This window comes from Lissotriton vulgaris, chromosome 7 (genome assembly GCF_964263255.1).
Source record: "Lissotriton vulgaris chromosome 7, aLisVul1.2, whole genome shotgun sequence".
Taxonomy (NCBI): Eukaryota; Metazoa; Chordata; class Amphibia; order Caudata; family Salamandridae; genus Lissotriton; species Lissotriton vulgaris.
Window position 1 is genome coordinate 66,963,314 of NC_141695.1, and position 21,408 is coordinate 66,984,721.

The 21,408-nt window shown below is 47.8% G+C and overlaps 1 protein-coding gene and 1 pseudogene across 1 annotated transcript; both read right to left on the reverse strand.

Moving 5' to 3' along the window:
* LOC147700751 (uncharacterized) overlaps positions 1-17,704 on the reverse strand; it is a 48,895-nt pseudogene extending 31,191 nt beyond the window's left edge.
* A 1,456-nt stretch (positions 17,705-19,160) lies between these two features.
* LOC147700752 (olfactory receptor 5V1-like) lies at positions 19,161-20,114 on the reverse strand. The gene has a single exon (XM_086929214.1). The coding sequence runs from the start codon at positions 20,112-20,114 to the stop codon at positions 19,161-19,163; it is 954 nt and encodes a 317-aa protein (XP_086785340.1).
* Between the last annotated feature and the right edge of the window lie 1,294 nt (positions 20,115-21,408).

Consider the following 21,408-nt stretch of genomic DNA (forward strand, 5'->3'; position numbering starts at 1 on the left):
ATGTGTGGGGAGTGCAGGGTCGAGTTTGGTATGTGCGAACTCGTGAGAGTAAACGCTGCGCGATGATGTGTGCGGATTTACTGTGTATAGTGTGGAAGTGCCACTTCTAGAAGTTGGCATGTCTGTGTAAGAAAGATGAATTGACTGTCTGGCTTGTGAGTGGCTGGAGCTGGCTGGGGTGCCTGGCTCCAGGAGTCAGGATTGGTATGCCCCGGTGGTGAATGGAGAGATCTGCATGTTAATATGAGGGAGGAGTGCACCTGGGACCTGAATGGGGCTGGGCTTTCTCTACACAATGCTGGCCCCCCCTCCTCGTTGGCTAAATGTAGAGGGGCAGATTTACAATAACTGGCGCATCCCCAGGGATGCACCAGTTATTGTGCGCCGTAGCTCCGCCACCCATGGTCCGCCGCATTTACAATGCGGCGCACCATGTGGCAAAACGGCACAGATGCGGCACGCATCTGTGTCGTAAAAGCAGCGCATTGCTGGAGCTGCGTCGCAAGCGCGACGCAGCTCCAGCAATGCTCTGGGGGGTCTTATCTACCCAATGCTGCGTCAAGCCTTGCTCCTGCTTCAAGCAGGGGCAGGATTTTGATGCAGCATTGGCCTAAAGGTGACTGAGTGAAATCTTGTAGATTTCATTCAGCCACTTTTAGGAGGCGTTCCTGCGCAGGAACGCCCTCCCCTGCACCGGAACGCCTCCTGATGGCGCAGGGCTTTACAACGTGACGCATCTCTCAGATGCGTCACGTTGTTATTACCCAGCACCATGGCGCATCTTTTGTGCTGCCGCTGCGTCACAAAAGTGACGCAACTGCGGGGCAAAAGAGGCGCAAGCGGCTTGTAAATCTGCCCCATAGTGCTTTTACTATACTGTAGCTGCATAAAGGGCCAGAAGATGTGTCTCAAGTCAAGTCAAGTCATAAAATTTGTATAGCGCGCTACATACCCAGAGGGTTTCAAGGCGCTTAGGAAGGGGAGGAGGATTATTTGTCAAATATCCACGTTTTAAGCTGCTTTCTGAACGCTAGGTGATTCTGGGTGAGGCGAAGGTAAGCGGGGAGTGAGTTCCAAGTTTTGGCAGCCAGGTATGAAAAGGATCTGCCTCCCATGGTGGTCTTGTTGATGCGAGGTACAGTGGCGAAGGCTTGGCTGGAAGAGCGAAGTTGGCGGGAGCGGGTGTAGAAGGACAGTCGAGAGTTGAGGCAATCTGGTCCGATGTCGTAGAGTGATTTGTGTGCGTGGGTTAGCAGTCGGAAAGTGATCCTCTTATTGACGGGTAGCCAGTGGAGGTCTTTAAGGTGACCAGAGATGTGTTCGTTGCGTGGGATGTCTAATATGAGCCTGGCTGAGGCGTTTTGGATTCGTTGTAGTTTCTTCTGGAGTTTAGCGGTGGTACCTGCGTAGAGGGTGTTTCCGTAGTCCAGTCGGCTAGTGACTAGAGCGTGGGTGACTGTTTTCCTTGTTTCGGAGGGGATCCAGCGAAATGTTTTTCTGAGCATGCGAAGAATGTTAAAGCAGGAAGATGATACGGCGTTGACTTGTCTGTTCATTGAGAGTGAAGAATCCAGGATGACGCCAAGGTTCCGTGCGTGGTCTGTCGGGATGGGTGCTTTTCCGAGGGCTTCCGGCCACCAGGAGTCGTCCTATGCAGAGGGGGATGTACCTAAGATGAGGACTTCTGTTTTGTCTGAGTTCAGTTTCAGACGGCTTTGTTTCATCCATTCGGCGACTTCTTTCATTCCTTCGTGTAGGTTAGTTTTGGCGGTGCTGGGGTCCTTGGTGAGAGAGAGGATCAGTTGAGTGTCGTCCGCGTAAGAGATGATGTTGAGGTTGTGTTGGCGGGCGATGGCCGCGAGGGGGCTCATGTATACGTTGAATAGGGTGGGACTGAGTGAGGATCCTTGAGGTACGCCGCAAATGATTTCAGAGGCCTCGGACTTGAATGGTGGGAGGCGGACTCTCTGGGTTCTTCCGGTGAGGAACGAGGTGATCCATTCCAGTGCTTTTCCTTGGATTCCGATGTTTCTGAGGCGTTGTAAAAGGGTGCTGTGGCAGACTGTGTCGAAGGCTGCGGAGAGGTCGAGGAGGATGAGGGCGACTGTGTCTCCATTGTCCAGTAGAGTTCGAATGTCGTCTGTTGCTGCGATGAGGGCGGTCTCAGTGCTGTGTTTGGCTCGGAAGCCAGATTGTGAGGGGTCGAGTGATTTGTTGGCTTCGAGGAAGTCGGCGAGCTGATTGTTGACGGCTTTCTCGATGACTTTGGCCGGGAATGGAAGAAGCGAGATGGGGCGGTAGTTTTTGAGTTCGGTGGGGTCTGCTGTTGGTTTTTTCAGAAGGGCGGTGAGTTCAGCGTGTTTCCAGTCTTCTGGGAAGGTAGCGGAGTTGAAGGAGCAGTTGATGACGTCTCGAAGGTGCGGTGCTATGACGGAGTCTGCTTTGTTGAAGATGTGGTGAGGGCATGGGTCAGTGGGGGATCCGGAGTGGATGGAATTCATCAGGCGGATGGTGTCCTCAGTGGAGATTGGGTTCCAGGCGTTGAGGGTGTTTACGGGGGGAAGATGGTCAGCAGATGGTAGGGTGGGTTGGCTTCCGGGTTGGTTGTCAAAGCTGTTGTGGATGTCAGCAATCTTGTTGTGGAAAAAAGAGGCTAGGGAGTCGCAGAGGGCTTGAGAGGGGGTGATGTCGTTGGAGTTGGCCGAGGGGTTGGAAAATTCCTTGACGATGTTGAAAAGTTCCTTGCTGTTGTGGGCGTTGTTGTCAAGTCGATCCTTGAATGCTGTTTTCTTGGCTTTTCGGATCAGTTGGTGGTGAATACGGGTGGCGCTTTTGAAGGCGTCCTTGGTGCTGGTGGATGGGTCTTTTTTCCAGGCCTTTTCCAGGGAGCGGCACAGTTTCTTGGACTTCTTGAGATCATCGTTGAACCATGAGGCCTTCTTTTTGCCTAGTTTATGTTGACGTTTTTTCAGTGGTGCTAAGGTGTCGGCGGTGTTGGATAACCAAAGGGTGAGTTTGGAGGCAGCTTCGTTGGCGTTAGAAGAGAGGGCTGGGGAGGTTCGAAGGAGCGATGTGGAGATATGATCCGTGGTGATTTTGTTCCAGTTTCTTTGTAGAGTTGGTTGGAGGTGGATGATGGGTTTCGGCTTGTTGTAGGTGAAGTGAACGCAGCTGTGGTCAGTCCAGAGGAGATCCGTAGTGTGGCTGAAGGAGACATGGTTGCTGGAGGTGAAGATGGGGTCGAGTGTGTGACCTGCGATGTGGGTGGGGGAAGTGACCAGTTGTTTAAGTCCGAGGTTGGCGAGGTTGTCTAAGAGGGTGGCGGAGTTGCGGTCGTTGATCTTTTCAAGGTGGAAGTTGAGGTCTCCCAGAAGGATGTAGTCTTTGGAGGGGAGCGCGTGTGGGGTGATGAAGTCTGTGATGTCTTCACTGAATTTTGCGCGGGGTCCTGGTGGTCTGTAAAGGAGGGTGCCTCTGAGTGTGGTCTTGGGGTCGATGTGGATCTGGAAGTGAAGGTGTTCGGAGTTAGCGAGGTTGGCGTCGGAGCTGGTAGAGATGCGGATGGATTTCTTATGGACGATAGCGATTCCTCCTCCTGTGTGGTCGGTGCGGTCCTTGCGTGTGATCTTATAGTCATCTGGGATAGCGATGGCGATGTCAGGGGCGGAGGATGCGTTCATCCATGTTTCCGTTAGGAAGGCGACGTCAGGAGAGATGGTGTCTAGTAGGTTCCAAAGGTCAATGGCGTGCCTGTGGACCGAGCGGGTGTTGAGAAGGATGCATTGTAGGTGGTTGGGGTCGGGGATCTGTGGTGTGGTCGTAGCGGAGATGTTGTCGGTGCCGCTAAATTTGCAGGAGAAGCAGGAGAACGGTCCATGGGTGCGTCCAGGAGCGGCTTGGACGCAGTTGGGGGCGCGGCCGGGGTTAAGGGCTAGGAGGGTGGCGGCATCGTAGGTAGTGCGGGGGGGCTGGGGAGCGCGAGGGGCAGGGGGTCTGGCGCTGGGCGCGGTCCAGGCGCGGACGGGCGTAGACGGGCTTACCTTTGGCGCACCTTCGGCGCGGGTTGGGCGCGGGCGCTGCGCGTGGACACTGCGCGCGGGAACAGCTGTCATATAAGGATAGTGGAGGGGGAGGGGCGAGGGCGTCTGAGCTGGGAGGCGGGGCGGGCTCACGAGGACGACAAAAACAAACAAAATGGAGGCAGAGGGGGGAGCACAGCGGAGCGCTGGGGCAAACGCGCTAACCGAGAGATAAGACCAGACTTCAATAATTAAGGTGCACAACAGGCAAAGCGGCAACAAGGCAGACAGTAGGCGGTGGTAATTGACAATTTCAGCTCGCAGCAGCACAACGATAGCAGCTAGGGGCAAACGCGCAAACCGACTGAAATGAGCCGAATTAAATAATAACAGTGCACAGCAAGCAAGGCGGCAGCAAGGCAGGCAGAAGGCAGCAGTAGTTGGCAATTTTAGATCGCAGCAGCACAACGATACCAAGAGTCTTCAAGGGACACTGGGAGCGACCACCACTCAGCCCGAGGGAGAGGAGCGAGTCACGGCGACTGCAGGTAGGAGAGCGCTGTTCTACTTAGTGGGAGGGCGTCTGAGCTGGGAGGCGGGGCGGGCTCACGAGGACGACAAAAACAAACAAAATGGAGGCGGAGGGGGGAGCACAGCGGAGCGCTGGGGGCAAACGCGCTAACCGAGAGATAAGACCAGACTTCAATAATTAAGGTGCACAACAGGCAAAGCGGCAACAAGGCAGACAGTAGGCGGTGGTAATTGACAATTTCAGCTCGCAGCAGCACAACGATAGCAGCTAGGGGCAAACGCGCAAACCGACTGAAATGAGCCGAATTAAATAATAACAGTGCACAGCAAGCAAGGCGGCAGCAAGGCAGGCAGAAGGCAGCAGTAGTTGGCAATTTTAGATCGCAGCAGCACAACGATACCAAGAGTCTTCAAGGGACACTGGGAGCGACCACCACTCAGCCCGAGGGAGAGGAGCGAGTTACGGCGACTGCAGGTAGGAGAGCGCTGTTCTACTTAGTGGGAGGGCGTCTGAGCTGGGAGGCGGGGCGGGCTCACGAGGACGACAAAAACAAACAAAATGGAGGCGGAGGGGGGAGCACAGCGGAGCGCTGGGGGCAAACGCGCTAACCGAGAGATAAGACCAGACTTCAATAATTAAGGTGCACAACAGGCAAAGCGGCAACAAGGCAGACAGTAGGCGGTGGTAATTGACAATTTCAGCTCGCAGCAGCACAACGATAGCAGCTAGGGGCAAACGCGCAAACCGACTGAAATGAGCCGAATTAAATAATAACAGTGCACAGCAAGCAAGGCGGCAGCAAGGCAGGCAGAAGGCAGCAGTAGTTGGCAATTTTAGATCGCAGCAGCACAACGATACCAAGAGTCTTCAAGGGACACTGGGAGCGACCACCACTCAGCCCGAGGGAGAGACAATGTGTGCCTGTGCTGTGTTACAGGCACACATGGTCACTGGAGACATGTCTTCTGGCCCTTTACGCAGCTGCAGTGTAGTAAAAGCACTATACATTTTCCCAATGAGTGTGCACTTACTGGATTACCCAGTAGAAAGTACTCCAGGGCAAATCGCAAAACAATCCGCGATTTCGTGGGAAAATTTGCGAATTCGTGGATTTTTTTTGCGATTTCACGGGGAAATCCGAAATTTTGCACATGCTTATGTACCTCATTGCAGTGGCCTGGTGTGGACTGTGGAAGTGAGTCAGTCTCTTATTGTGGTTTAGAAAGGCATCAAAACCGTGGGCCAGAGGCGACCCTGTTGCACCGGCCCAGAGACAAATGCACAATTGCCTGAATGGCCCATCCAAGCCTGTTCACAACACTTTCTGTTCAAACTCAGGACCCATAGCTCTTCAGCCCCCCACCTGCCACAGTGTGGGAATGCCGTTTCTGCAAAGTGACCTTTGGCTTTTGTTTTTGGAAAATGTCTGCAACATGTACTCCAAATGTATGTATTGAGGCACTTTGCATGAGCACCAGTTACATTGTTCTAGTACACATTGCTGGGGGTAGTAGCCCCCCAGCCTCAGAATTGTCCTCTGCATTGCTGGGGGTATTAGCCACCCAACCCCAGATTTGGCCCCTACATTACAGGGGGTATTAGCTACCCAACCCCAGATTTGGCCTCTACATGGGGGGTATGAGCCCCACAACCGAAGAATTGGACTCTACATTACTGGGGGTATCAGCCTCTGACCCCTAAATTGGCATCTACATTACTTGGGGTATTAGCTTCCCAACCCAAGATTTGGCCTCTACATTGCTGGGGCTATTAGACCCCCACCCCTAAATTGGCCTCTGCATTTCTGGGGCTATTATCCTCCAAACCCCTAATGTGGCCTCTACATTACTGTGGGTATTAGCCCCCGAACCACAGATTTGGCCTCTACAATGCTGAGTGTATGAGCCCCAAAACCACAGCAATGTACTCTACACTGCGGGGGATTATTATCCCACCCCTAAATTGGCATCTACATTGCTGGGGGTATTAGCCCTACAACCACAAAACTGGACTCTACAGAGCTGGGGGTATTAGCTCCCACCTCTAAATTGGCCTCTGCATTGCTTTAGGGTACTAGCCACCAGACCCCAGATTTTTACTCGACATTGCTGGTGGTATTAGCCCCCCAACCCCAGATGTGGCCTCTACATTGATAGGGGTATGAGCCCCACATCCACTAAATTGGCATCTACATTGCTGGGGGTATTAGCCTCCCACCCCTAAATTGGCATCTCCATTGCTGGGGGTAGTAGCCTCCCCAACCCCAGATTTGGCATCTACGTAGCTTGGGGTATTAGCCCCCACCCCTAAATTGGCCTCTGCATTGCTGTGGATATTAGCCTCCACCCCTAAATTGGCCTTTGCATTGCTGGGGGCGTTAGCCCCCAAACCACAGATTTGTACTCTACATTGCTGGGGGTATTATTATTATTATATGAAATTTGTAATGCGCTCAGCTTACCCGGGGGCATCCCGGCGCAACAGACCAAAGAAGGAGGAACTCGATAACTCACTACTGTGGAAACAAGTAGGTTTTAAGAAGTTTCCTAAATATTAGGATCTTGTGCTCTGAGCGAATCTTAAGGGGCAGAGAGTTCCACAGAGATGCCACCTGTACCGAGAAACGCCTGCCCCCAGTCCGAGCTCTCCTGACTCTCGCAGATTGCAAAAGATGTTGCTGGTCTGAGCGCAAAAGGCGTGGAGGTTTATAGGGACGGGCCATATTAAAAAGGATGGGGGGGCCTTTGCCATGTAGAATTTTATGGGCCGTACACAACGCCTTGAATTTCACCCGCTCCTTAACAGGGAGCCAGTGAAGTGCTTTTAGGGCCGGGGCAGCGGACTGCCTTCTAGGGATCTCCATCAAAACTCTGGCAGCTGCATTTTGCACCTGTTGGAGGGTTTTAAAGGTGGCTTCAGGAGCACCAAGAAACAGGGCATTACCAAAGTCAAGCCTTGAAAGGATTAAACCACGCATCAAAAGCTTCTTAGCTGGATCCGGAAGCAGTGGGAGTACCTTTCGGGCTGACTTCAGTAGACCGAAGCAAACCCCCGCGGTCTTTCTGGCGTGGGTCCTGAAGGACAGATCTTCCTCCAACCATACTCCCAAGGACTTGATCTCCTTCTTGGGAGATGGAGGGTCGCCAAGAGACCGGGGCCAGCAGCTGGCAATGATGGAGGGACTGGAGTTGCCCAAGAGCATCAGCTCAGTTTTTCCTCCATTGAGCTTAAGAGCCGAGTTGGACATCCATTGGTAGACATTAGCCAGGCAGTCATGCAACAAGTTGGGTTGTTCCGCCAGCTGAGTGAGGCCCACCACCAGCTGAGTATCATCAGCATAGCTGATGATCTTCAACCCCGAAGGGGCTACCACTCTTTCAAGTGGAGTCATAGATGCATTGAACAAAGTAGGGCTCAACGATGAGCCCTGAGGGACTCCACATTGAAGAGGGAATAGGGAAGACTGCTCTGCCCCTTCCCAGACTTGGTAGAAACGGTTGGAGAGAAAAGATCCCAACCATTTCAGGGCCGTCCCTGAGACACCTACCTCTGACAGGCGTTGGAGGAGCACCTGATGACTCACGGTGTCAAAGGCAGCACTCAAGTCCAGGAGGATCACTGCCACTGATCCTCCAGTATCAAGAGTGCTCCTTGCTTCCTCCACTACCGCCAGCAGGGCTGTGTCCGTTCCTTGGCCGGGACGGAAACCAGTCTGGGAGTCTCCCAACAGGTTGTTGGACTCAAGATAGTAAGAGAGCTGACGGTTAACCAGCTTCTCGGCGATTTTAGAAAACCCCGGCAGAAGCGAGATAGGCCTGAAGTTGGTCAGATTGGCGGGATCCAAGCCTGGTTTTTTCAGTAAGGCTTTTACTACTGCCCTTTTCCATCTCTGAGGGACTATGCCACGAGAGAGAGAGAGGTTGATAAGGTCAGTGAGCGGAGCTGACAGAGTATTAGCCACAAGTTTAAGATGTTTCATAGGCACTGGATCACTCGGAGATCCACTCTTCATCTCCACCAAGACCTTTGTAACCTCCTCCTCCGAGAAGGGGCCCAAAGAGACAAGTTCGGTCGGGCAGTTTATTGGACCAGTAGCCGGCTCAGAGATTTGAGGCATAGCGGGCAGAGAGGATAGGATTGTATCTATTTTAGAATGGAAGAAACTAGCCAGTTCTTCACATTTGTCTTTAGGATTAACGTGCACGACTGGGGGGACCGGGGCTTTCAAGAGTTCTTTAAAAATTTTAAACGATTCTCTTGGAGAGTTACTTGCCCTCTCAATCTTATCACTAAAGAAAATCTTTTTGACATCCTTCAGTGCACTTTTGTATTTTCTCATCTCTCTTTTATAATTAGCCCGGCTTTCTTCCGTCTGCTCTCTCCTCCAGGCACGTTCAAGCCTTTTGCAAGAAGTTCTGCAACTCCTAAGTTCCGGAGTATACCAGGGGGCAGAAGCAGTTCTTCTCTCCCTGATAAGCCTCCTTTTTTTAGGAATCAGTAGATCAAGGGAGTTAGTAAGCCAATTAGCCAGGTGTTGATCAGCAATATTGGGGTCATCTACAGGATCAGGACGAGTTATCGCTAGCTCTTCAACCCAACTGTCAACCGGAAGCTTCGACCAGAGTCGTTCCACAGTGTATTGTCTAGGCACGGGATCTCCCCGGTTCTTCAACAACCAACTGAAAGGAATAAGGTGGTGATCCGTCCAGGGAAGGGCCAGCATCTGGAGGGCTTGCAGGTTGGCAGTATTAGGAAAAACAGCGTCAAGTTGATGACCTCTGTTATGAGTGGCTCCCAAATGAGCGAGGTGAAGATCGAGAGCATCAAATGAGCTCAATAAATCTCTTGCCACCACGTCATTGGGGTCATCACAGTGAAGATTAAAATCCCCAAGAAGTACAAAGTTGCATGAGGCAGCGGCTAATGGAATGATGGCCTCAATAATGGAGTCCACAAAATTCCCCAGCGCAGCAGGAGGGCGATACAAAAGGAGGCCGGAGATGGAAACGGAAGAAGATATGCCGAGGGAGAAATGACAGCTTTCAGTGTTGGTAATACCGCAGTCTACAGCTTTGCACACGAAAGTATCTCTATACACGATGGCCACTCCACCCCCTCTCCCATCCGGCATATCAAGATGGAAAATGAGGTAACCCGGTGGGAGAGCATTGACAATATCGGGACCAGAACACGCGGTCAACCACGTTTCCGTCAGGAATAACACATCCAGACAGTGGTCCAAAAGGAGGGAGTGTATTTCTATCGCGTGACAAGGCAGTGATCTGCAATTAAGCAGAGCCATAGTGAGTGAGTTTAAAGCCACACAGTTATTAGACACAGAACACCCAAGACAGTGTTTAAAGGCAGTACCCTCAACCCAATTATAATGGCAACTAGGCAGTTTAGTCGCGCGAAGCGAGAGCAGAGAGTCTCGTGAATACCTGAGGGGGGGGGCCAGATGTCTAGATGGAATGAGCAGAGTGGTATGCCCTGAGCCCGTCTGGGCCCGGACGGGCACAGACGGGCTTGACTCTGGCGAAACTCCGGCGATATTCCGGCATCCCCGCTGCGCGTCTCCGCTGCGCGTGGACATGGCAGCTTTTAAGCCCTAGTCGCCTCCTAGAGAGAGGACTAGCGCGTGCACCCTCTTCCCCTTCCCCAACCAAAGATGTCCGCCAACAACCAACAAACGAAGGCGAGGGACCGGCAAAGAGCGGTGATTCCACCGATTACAGTGCTTGTAAGAGGATGCAAATACAATTAGGCATGTGCCAGGTGATTTCACAACAGGGTCAACAATTTTATTTAAAAGTACAAAAATTACGAAAACGAGTAATTTTAAAAAGCTCAAGAGAGCAGCTAGCAAGTCAGCATGGAGTGGAAGCGCTGTATGTAATGCGCAGGTGGTCAAGAACGAGCTGCCTGATTGGGCAGGTGTTAGCCCCCCAACCCCAGATTTGGCCACTACATTGCTGGGGGTATTAGCCCCACAACCACAACATTGGCATCTGCATTGCTGGGGATATTAGCCCCACAACCCTCTCTTTGGGTCTGAATTGCTGGAAATATTAGCCCTCACCCAAAATTGCCTCTAGATTGCTAGTAGTATTCCCCCCCAATTTAACTGTAGTTGCGCCCCTGCTTTCTCTTGTATTGTCTTTTGCGTGGTAGTTAGTAATTGTTTAGGTGTCTAACTTACTGTCTGCGATGACCGCGTCGATTGGGGTTGTCAAATTCATTGTAGATGTAGAGTAGAGGGATGACTTGCGCAATTGGGTATATAGCTGGACAGTTACGGTCATAGGAATCGTGTTGTTGTGGCATGAATCAGAGCTGAAATACCCCCCTTCCGAGTACTCTGACGTGTTGGTTGTGGTGACCGATTTGGCGCATAGAAAGAATGCATCGTACTTTGGCTTTCAGATTCGTATTGGGAAGTGCCTCCAGACAACTCCATTCTGCGTTTCTGGAGAGTTCTTGTTAGGAAAATGAAGACGGATTTGGATTGACCGAGTCGTTTGGTAAGTAAAGGGTTTTCGGCATCGTGATGCATTGTTTGGGAAAACCGGATCCCAGTACGAGTCGGTCAGAAGGTCCGACTACGGATTGATCTGGGATGACCTTCCTGATGGGATCATAATCAGGCCCTTAGAGTTTCTAAAATATTCAGTACCTGGAGTTGACACAGTGGGCCCTCAATTCAGCTAATGAAGCAGCCATTACCAAGCAAAAGACACAATTAGAAAACATTATACTTCTATTTTGCAGACACAAAAGGCATAAGCATACATTTATCTCACATCCTGGCAGAGGCACAGTCTACAATACAATTGAAATTCTTGAATAGGTGAGAACCATGTTCTGATGATGAATTAGCAAGAGATTTGCAAGAGAATATGGAGGGTTATAAATAGACACTGTTGTACATGGCCCTTCTGGCAGGTTCACCCCTAAACTTTTTGTTTTGATATGTGACTTGGCGTTGGTTGTTTTAGCTTCTGCGCACTTTAACACTGTGTCCCAGTGTAAAGTGCGTGCGAACTCTGAGTGCATGTGGTGAGATTGGCCTGCCCTCCCATAGGAATGCATGGGGAATGTATGTGTCCATGGATGTTCCTGATGTGTGGGGAGTGCATGGTCGAGTTTGGTATGTGCAAACTCGTGAGAGTAAATGCTGCGCGATGATGTGTGCGGATTTACTGTGTCTAGTGTGGAAGTGCCACTTCTAGAAGTTGGCATGTCTGTGTAAGAAATATGAATTGACTGTCTGGCTTGTGAGTGGCTGGAGCTGGCTGGGGTGCCTGGCTCCAGGAGTCCGTATTGGTATGCCCTCGGTGGTGAATGGAGAGATCTGCATGTTGATGTGAGGGAACAGTGCACCTGGGACCTGAATAGGGCTGGGCTTTCCCTACACAATGCTGGCTCCGCCCCCTGTGGTGCGACTGATGTCCCTAGTCTGTCCTGTGAATGGGGAGAGGGGCTGAGCACATCAGAGTGCTCCAAAACCAGTTGCATCTGTTTTTTCCTTAACCCTGCAACCTGAGACAAAGGAAATATGTGTATAGGAAGGGGCTGTGACCCCATGAAAATGTTCTTTTCCTGGATCCTATCTTGAGGGGGGCCTGCTGCTGCTGGGCGCCAGGAGGAACCACCACTGGGGACTGCCTCCAGGTTGGAGGGCCCTGTGAGCTGGCCCCTGGGCCCGCCTTTGCCCCCCTGCTTACTAAAAAGTCTTTCCAGGACTTTGCTCTCCAAGTGCCTGGGGAGCGCTAAAACTTCCTTTCCCAGAAGTCCTGGCCTTTGGGGCTGGGAGCGCTTCTGCTGGGAACTGAAGCACAGAGCTGAGAGCGCTTTCCCGAGGGATTCCCTGGTGTGAGGATACCCCCTTTCTTCAGTTTCGGCACGGGTGCCCACCCCGCTTATTTGCCATACTTCTGAAATTGTTGGCAGGTGCCCACCCTGCATGGTGTGCCTAGCGGGTGCCTGCCCCGCTTTATACCACAATTTCGGAGGGAGCCTAACCCTTGTTTTGCCCTGTATAAAATAATCACCAACGCGGACCTGGAGTCCGCCTACGTCCTCATTTTGCCGTGCTCTAATTGGCTGCCCCCGGAGAGGAACAGGAAGTGGAGAGGAGCCCACCCTGCGCTCCTGGGCCTGGAAGCAGCTTGCCACATCCTGACTGGGGCACCTGAGTGCAAAGGAGAGCCCCGGACTGCCTGCTGGTACTGAGAGAGTCAGAGAGCGATGGGAGGTGTGGGCGGGGCTCCCGGGTTGGAAGGAGAGCTCCGCACCCTGCCTGCCTCGCCGCCCTCGAGAAGGAGTAAGGAAGCCCAGCGGAGACGCCGCCTCACAGCAGCCGGTGAGTGCAGGCACCTCGATGAGTCCGGAGTCAGTGTGGGGTGGCCCCGGAAGGCAATGGGCCGCTCCACTTTAATCTCAACGTCTGTGGCATTTTCTTTGGTTAGAGAGCAGCCCCGGGAGGCAGCGGGCCACTCCCCCTTTGTTCTCAACCTCAAGGGAGCATTTGGTGTTCAGAGCCCCGTGGCTCCCACGTTAGAGGCGGCATTGTTGTATCTCGAGCCCACGAGGCTCCAAGGGGCCATTGTTTTTCAGAGTCCCCAGAGCGGGACTCCCACGTCATTTGGGGTCATTTCCTGGCAATTCAGAGCCCCGTGGCTCCATGTGCTTCGGGGCACCCTTTCATTCAGAGCCCACGGTGCTCCCACGTTAATTTGGGGGCACTGATGTTTCTTTGAGCCCCAGAGGAGAGCCAGGAGGCACGCTGATCCCAGGCTCCGTTCCCCAGCTGCCCAGCACTTAGTGGGCAGCTCCATCATTTGGGCCTATTGGGCATTCTTTTTTGGCTGCCTGCGCAGCCAGCCCAGACATTCTGGACATTGGGACTGTGAGCCCCGGAGAGGCCAAGTTGGCCTGGGGTCAGTGATGTGATTTTTGGCGCAAATGTGATTACTTGCCTAATGTGATTTATGCCTAATATGCAATGCTTTTTGCCTATACCTCTAAATGTGTTTTTATGCTTAGGAGGTTGTTTTACCTAGTATAGTTATGCTAGTGAGTTCATGGTTCCCTGTGTGATATATGCCTAAGGAGGTTAGGATTGCGTAGGGTGTACTTTAAGCATGGGCGGAAAATCCGTTTCGCTCGCGGATTTTGCGGATTTTCGGTAAATTCGCAATCCGCGAGATTCGCGAATCTCCCGCAAAATCCGCAAATCCGCGAGCAGCGGATTTTGCTCGCACTGCTCGCACTGTTCGCGTGAGTTCGCGGCTTCCCAGTACAACTTCGCGCCCCGCGAATAAGTGCAAAATTGCAGAAATACGATCTTAGCAAAACTGAAACTACTTACCAGGTTCAAAAGTTCAGGCTCATCATTAGTAGCCATTTCCTGTAGTGCTTCCTGAGGGGCCCCTCCAGAGTTCAGTTGCCAGTTGCAACTATTATGTGACCCTGCTCTGAACCTCAGAATAGTTACACATATGCCACAAAGGTCCTGAATTACAGCTAAGGGAGACAAGCAGGAGCCAGGCTGGAGGTTCAAATCCATTAATCAGCCCCTAATTCATTATTGTCAGTTGGGGCAGGGCAGGTGTTGTAACTAATTTTGCAACAATGAAAGCACTTAGCAAGTTCAAAAGATCACTAATCAGGAAGCACTAAGGAAGCAGGTGCCAGCTAAAAAAATATTCTGTGACACATTAATCAGCCCCAAATTAATTCAGGTCACTTGAGGCAGGGAAGGTGTGCTTGCGTTGCCACAATAATGTACACTGACTGGACAACCAGAGGGTGCTGTGATGAAACAGAGGGTGGCATGGGTGGGCCAGAGGGTGGCATGAGTAGTCAGAGAGTGGCAGTGGTGACAGAGAGTGGCAGTAATGAAGAAGAGTGTCCCAAACAGGCTGGACACGTAGAAACAACAAGTTCGCGAAACTTGCGACCCGACAGGTAAGTTCGCAATTTGCGACATTGTACAAAACCCTCGCGAACTGGCAGAAACCCGCGCAAACACACAAAAAAAAAATCCGCAAATTCGCGAGAATTCGCGGATTTTGCGGATTGCGAGTTCGCAAATCCGCAAAATCCGCAAAATTCGCGAACGCGAGATTCGCAAAATTCGCCCATGCTTAGTGTACTTACCTTTTACCAGTGGTTACTGGTTGTGTTCTACATCTGCTATTTGGTACTACAATTATTGTATGTTCTAAGTGCAATTCCTACAAAGTGCTATTTCCTCAAATTGCTAGTTCTACCAAGTGCTTATTCCTGACAGTGGTCCATGTGGCCCTGTCCTCTGCATATAATCCCCTGTAAATTCTGCCCATGCCAGTGGCCAAGCGTAAATTGTGTCTTTATTATCTAATGTGATTGGTATAATACAAAGGCTATTTTTATATATAACCTTGTGTGGAGTTTCCTTTGTGGGGGGCCTTGGGTGTTGTTGCTGGGTGCGCATGCAAACGCTTTACACATTGCCTCCGGGATCAGCCTTACTGCTCGTGTCACGTTGCCAACGGGATAAGCAGGGATTATCTTTGGAGTGTAACTTCCTTGCCCTAACTAGAGTGGTGGTTTTTGCGTGGCTTTGGCACAAGCCTCAGCCAACCAGAAATCCCATTTCTAACAGACACAATAAATCAGTACAGCCTAGAGAGTTGTCAGTGAAGGTTAAGACAAGATTGTACTTATCCACAGTTAGCTTAAACAAAATCTTTCCTGGCAAGTCACTCCTATGCCAAACTCAGCACACATGGTTCCTATGCCAGTTTGCAGTTGGATGGTGGAAAGAGGTGCTAGAAACAATAGCAGAAATGTTCCAGTCTCAGCTAACCTAGCCTCTGTTGTCCTGTGGATAATATTAGTGGGATGGAACTCTAACCAGGGCAGCGAGTGGAGGCTGTTTTTTTTTACTTGTACTTTGCTCCAAATATGTTATTACAAAATGCTCAAAACAGAAAACTCACCTTCCTATCAGAAGTGAATAAGAAAAGTATGGAATGTTATGGTGCTAGAGAGACATTTGCATCATTTTCTCACTTACAGGACTTTTAAGCCACTAGTCTCTCAGTATTGAATAAATTAAAAAAGACAATAAGAACAATACATGCTCTTAACATTGAGAGGATTGCATCTCTATCTTGTTGATGGAATCACCACCAATCCATTAAAAGTTTATAGAAGGAGAAAGACAAGGAGTCTTGGACACTGTAAATCCTCATCATTTCTACTCTCTCCCTCCTGAGCAGACTCAGAATGCAAAGAATTGGCATCATGCCACACACTCCACCAACCTTGATAACACCCTCCTGACTTTCTCCCATCCACCACTATCACACTCTGAGCCTTGCCTTCCCATTTCTTACCTAGAGCTATGCTCTCTATTCTCAGTGTAAGATCTGGCCCTCTATGATGCCATCAGATGTGAGTCAGTAAGCAGAAATAGTCAGATCAACATCTGGTGGAGCATGAGCTTCAGAGTCTCATTTCTCACTGATCTGATGTAGGACCTTTAAACAATTAAATGTGCTGTTCACTGCTATAATGTTAGAAAAGTGAATAACTGGCCTTCAAATTCTATGTTTTGTGCAAAGACTTCTGATGAAAGCCAAACATAACATTATAATATTGCTTTCCTTTTAAAAATCTGAGTGGCAGCATTTTAAGTAATAGACGGTCAGGAAGTTCGGATCTCCTCTGAAGGAGATTTTCAGTGGCATAGTTGATGCCCTCGTTCCTGAGACATGCAATTGCTGGTACAATATCAAGCGAGGATATGTCAATATGTTAGGGCTACATTTAAGGTGTAGGAGAACAGAAGCAGCGTTGTAAATCTACAGAGTTCAAACCTCACTAAAATGACAATTTTACACTTAATTTCGAGGTAGCAGAACCGCCAATGAGAAGAGACACTCAGCTGGCTCTTCCTTTGGGATTCTTCAGCTGATGGCTCATCTGCGTTATATTCGCGACTAATAAACATCGGAAGGCCCACACTCTTCAGACCTTCAGAAGTAAATTTTTCCTGCCTGGAACTGCAGCGCAAGGCATGGCAGACCTGTGCAGGATACAACATATGGGAACATTTCGTCTTTTTGTGTCACAGAAACAACCCCGTTTCTGTGGTTTATTACTATAAAACCTAGGTTGACTGCTGCAGCATGGAGATAAAACTGAATTAAAAATGTTGTAGAAAATTGCTCCCACAGTGTTCACAGAAGGATTTTTTAAATATATTTACTGAGTGATTATGTCAGAGATTCTGTGAATGATGTCATCAGTGATGCCATTTGAGATGTCATTAGTTATGTCATCATTGTATATATACATACACATACACATACATACCCTCAATTAAATTGATTTTTTACTAATGCGTAAGTGAATTATGACTCCATGGGACTTGGCGCTGGTTGCAGTGATAGCTTCACTGCAGGTAGGCTATAGTACTGAAGCCCAGCAGTTGATGTATTTTGGCAAGAACATCCTCACAGCTAAATATAAGAAAAGGTGGTTTTCCCAAATCCTTACCACAATAAGCCTATATAAGAGCAGCACTTATAATCTGTGATGGATAACTCACTAAGCATGCTGATGTCTCTAGTCCCAAGAATCTAGCAGATTGAACAATATCATTCAAAAGAGTACCTTTCACGTCCTTCAGCCATTTCCCACTACAGCCTGTCTTTCAAACAATCAATCATGATAATTATAGGTGCACTACTCACCTCTGAGGGTCTCAAGGCGCTGTGGGGGGTTAGCAGATCCTCTCTTCAAAACTCCCTCTCCTGATGCCGCTGATCAGAACCTTCCTTTGCCGGGATTCCACAGGAGATTAGCAGCATCTTGGAGTCCTCAGACCTTACACCTTAAACCTACATTTGCTGCTGGTTCCCCATTGTGGTTGAATTTTACTAATGATGATTTTTATGTATTAAGTCCCTGTTTTTTTTTCTGATTAACATCTGCATGAAGTAAAATCTGTAACTGAGAGATGATAGCAGTTCCTTAACACCTTTGTCCAAATCAATGACTCCCATGACATGCCCTTGTAGTTGGATCATCACCGTTGACCCACCTTGTACGAATCCTTTTTATCACGCCTTCCACTCAGCATTATTTCAGACAGTTGCATCTTGAGTTTATCAGTGCAGAAAAGGGCCCAACTGAATACAGAGTCTCTTGAACTCATGCTTTGATGAACACTGTCATAGCATTTAACTTTTCTAAGTGGAAATCAATGGCAGGCAAGATATGTCATCTCATAAGTTACTTCAGGGTCTCCATCCTATATACCAAGAAGTAGTTCTTTGCAACTAAGGTTTGCATCTGAATTTGTTGGAATGTTCCATTTAATAAACCTGCAATTAATGGACATTTCTTCAAACTTCAACCTCAACCTAACCAACCTTGCTATCATATTTATGAAGTTCCTCATTAATTTTCACATGCAGAATTTTGTTTTTGAAGTGATCCTCACAACCTTCTGCAACATGTACTTTATTTTATTGATTGACTGAGATAGAGCCTTAGAAGAACCTTCAAGGGAGGGTTTCAGGTTTGCTGAAGGATGCTTAGGCTAAAGGAGATCCCTTCCCTTTCAATATGTATTATGCTATTTGGCTACAGAAACATATTGTACCCCCTCTGCATTCTCTGACCAACATCTATCTTTAAAATATTATGATACTGTCACTTAAAGAGGAGGGCTCTATTCACCAAGAGTATCTTCTCTTTGACAAATGGTGATCTAACAGCTTAGTCTGCAACAGAGGTGTTTTCTTCTGTGCCAATAATCTATAAACAGGAATACAGTTATGAGCCATTAAGATCCAGAATTCACTATACGATTCTGCCTCAACATCTGCTGACACCTATGTGTATTGCGTCCCTTCTCTGCTGTCCTTGTTCAGAGTTCCAGAGCACTGTAACAGTCCCAAAGTTAAAGTTTTGGGGTCTTGCCTAAAGGAGAGTCAAAAGATCACTACCATTTCAGCGACTTTATGTATTTTTAAATAAACATCGAAATTGTATACCATAACATTAATTACATAGTTTTTGTCACTATTTCTATATTTTAACTCCACTGTGTGATCCACAAAATACAATCAAATATGTTTCTGTTTGTATCTGTTTTCAGATATTTAAGAGGGAAATGTGCTGGGCATGTTTTACATCGATGGCGTAACATGATGTTTTAATAGACGTCCGTGAATCCATTGGGCATTCATTCTGATTTCTTTTTTAGTAGAAAAATATCCACAGCAAGTCTAATTCATAATTTTGCCAAATGTATTTTCAAGAATAACTTAATATCCCAAAATGACTTATTTTTCCTTCCTAGTGCTTCTATTCATCAGAACATGCAATTTTTTGTTCAATATGTGGTAGATATATTGCTTTCGAAAATGAAAATCAGAAAATCATTGTGTTCCTATAAAGTTAAGGTACATTTCTGTTGCAAAACTAGACAGGTATTTATGGTACAAAAATTACATATAGGTGGCTAGTATTCCAATAACTTGTATCACTTCATCTCCATAAGCATTTAAAATATGACTTTTCAATGGATCATAATGTTGATTTCACCATCATTGACATAACGAGACACATTTTACAAATGATGTATTCCTTTTCTTCTTCAGGATGTTTTTAAACTCTGTATTATTCAGACTGTATATGATGGGGTTGAACAGAGGAGTAATAGTGATGTATGCCAAAGACATTATCTGGTTCCCTTTCATTGAATATGTTGATGTTGGTCGCATATTTGTGGAACAAAGGGATCCATAGAATAAAATAACAACAGTGAGGTGAGAAGCACAGGTTGAGAAGGCCTTGTGCCTCCCCCCTTTAATCTTAATTTTAAGGATAGACAAAGTGATTTTGACATATGATGTGATGATTAAAATAAATGATGACACTGTTATTAAAGTACCAAATAAATAGGTAAGAGACTCAATAGTGTGAGTACTGGTGCATGACATCTTCAGCAGTGTTGTCATTTCACAGAAGAAGTGGTTGAGAATGTGGGTGTGACAGAAAGAGAGCTTGGAAATAAGAAAAGTGTGACCTACTGGGACCATAAAACCAACAGCCCAGCTTCCTGCTGCTAATTGCATGCACAAACCCTTAGTCATAATGGCCATGTATCGCAAGGGGTTGCAGATGGCTACATACCGGTCATATGCCATGATGGCAAGCAGTTCAACCTCTGTAGCCATTAAAGCAGCGAAAAAATAAACCTGCACAAGGCACTTATTCATAGAAATATGTGCTGCCTCCTGAAAGAATCCAGCCAACATCTGAGGAAAAAGGAATGATGTGTAGAAAATATCAATGAAGGACAATTTTGTGAGGAAAAAATACATGGGAGTGTGCAGATGTGAGTTAGAGTAAACTGTTACCATAATTAGGAGATTACCTGCCAGAGTTATCAGGTAAATTAGCAAAAATGCAACAAAAAGTGGAAGCTGAAGGCGAGGAAGATCAGAAAACCCCACTATCAAGAAATCGTCCATTGAACTCAAATTTTCAGCCCGCATCTGCTCATTTGTGCAGCTGGATTGTATTTGCAAACAATCTGAAAATAAGTAAAACATATTACAATAAAGCGTATGATAGGAAGCTCAAGGAAGAGAGCATCATACACATGCAGAAAAAGTGTTGAGTTATCCATGATAAACACATCAAAATCAGTTATTTTTTCTATCAGGTGTTTTTTCTCAATTTTTTCCATTTTGCAACCAACTGGGAATCTTTCAGTGACTTACCAGTAATCTTGACTACTTCAAATCTAGACTTCATCATCCCTGACCTCACTCAAACTCTGTTTCACCAACTTGCTGATCTCTAAAATGTGTTCATAATTAGCTCCACCCCTTCAGCTTATACTTGCTTTCTCACATTAATTAGCAAAGCCTGTAGTATTAAGCAGAAGGGAAGCACAGCCTCTTTGGTTAGCGTCTCAGAATGTAGCAAAGATTACCAGCAGGCAAGTTAGCCTTCTCACCTACCTGCCTCGTCTCAGACCTGATGTATGAGGACTATTTGATATATTCTAATAAATAACAACCAAGTACACATCTATAATGTACTTATATTTTTTTATTTGAGAGAAATGAATCCTCTACGGCAAACTACATTCAACATCCCACTGCCAAATTCAGCCACATATGGACCACCCACTGCTAACTTATAATGTTTCACAAAAGTATTAGGAATGGTCCAAGTAACAAAATAACAAATGTCATGACTGGATACCCGCTTTTCGTCAGCCTATGAAGCAGACATTCCCCTTATATATCTTACCATGATCCTTGTGCGAAGAGAAACCCCTACATTGAGTAAGTGACATTAAAGCCATGCACGTTTGATCGAAGCAGGGTTCCCATAGCTGGCTTTTCACTCCTTGCAATTAAGTTTCACATCAAGCGGGTCCATCTTTCTACTATCTGAAGTTCTTATAAGATAACATGTGTTGATGCTTTTTTTACATCTAGTGCATACAATCCTGTAACTTAAAATGATTCTGAAAGAACAGAAAGATATATCTTTTGGTGGTGAATGACATTTTGATAATATGTTTGGCCGAAAAGGTTGGTTGTCATCAAAGCATTGCCAATATTGCTCCTGATACAAACAAGCTACTACCTTCTCTACTTTACATCCAGAAAGTATTGCTACTAAAATAGCACTTTCCTAGACAATATATCAATTGGAATTGACATGATAGGTTCAAAAGGCTCTTTTTTTAGAAACTTCAAGACTTTAGGCAAGGGTAATGGAGGAAGTTTACCCTGCACACTGAGTTTACAGTTTAGAAACAACATGGAAGCA

What these genes read in the sequence shown, in the direction of transcription:
- LOC147700752 (XM_086929214.1), bottom strand. Translation starts at nt 20,114, where the DNA reads ATGCGGGCTGAAAATTTGAGTTCAATGGACGATTTCTTGATAGTGGGG.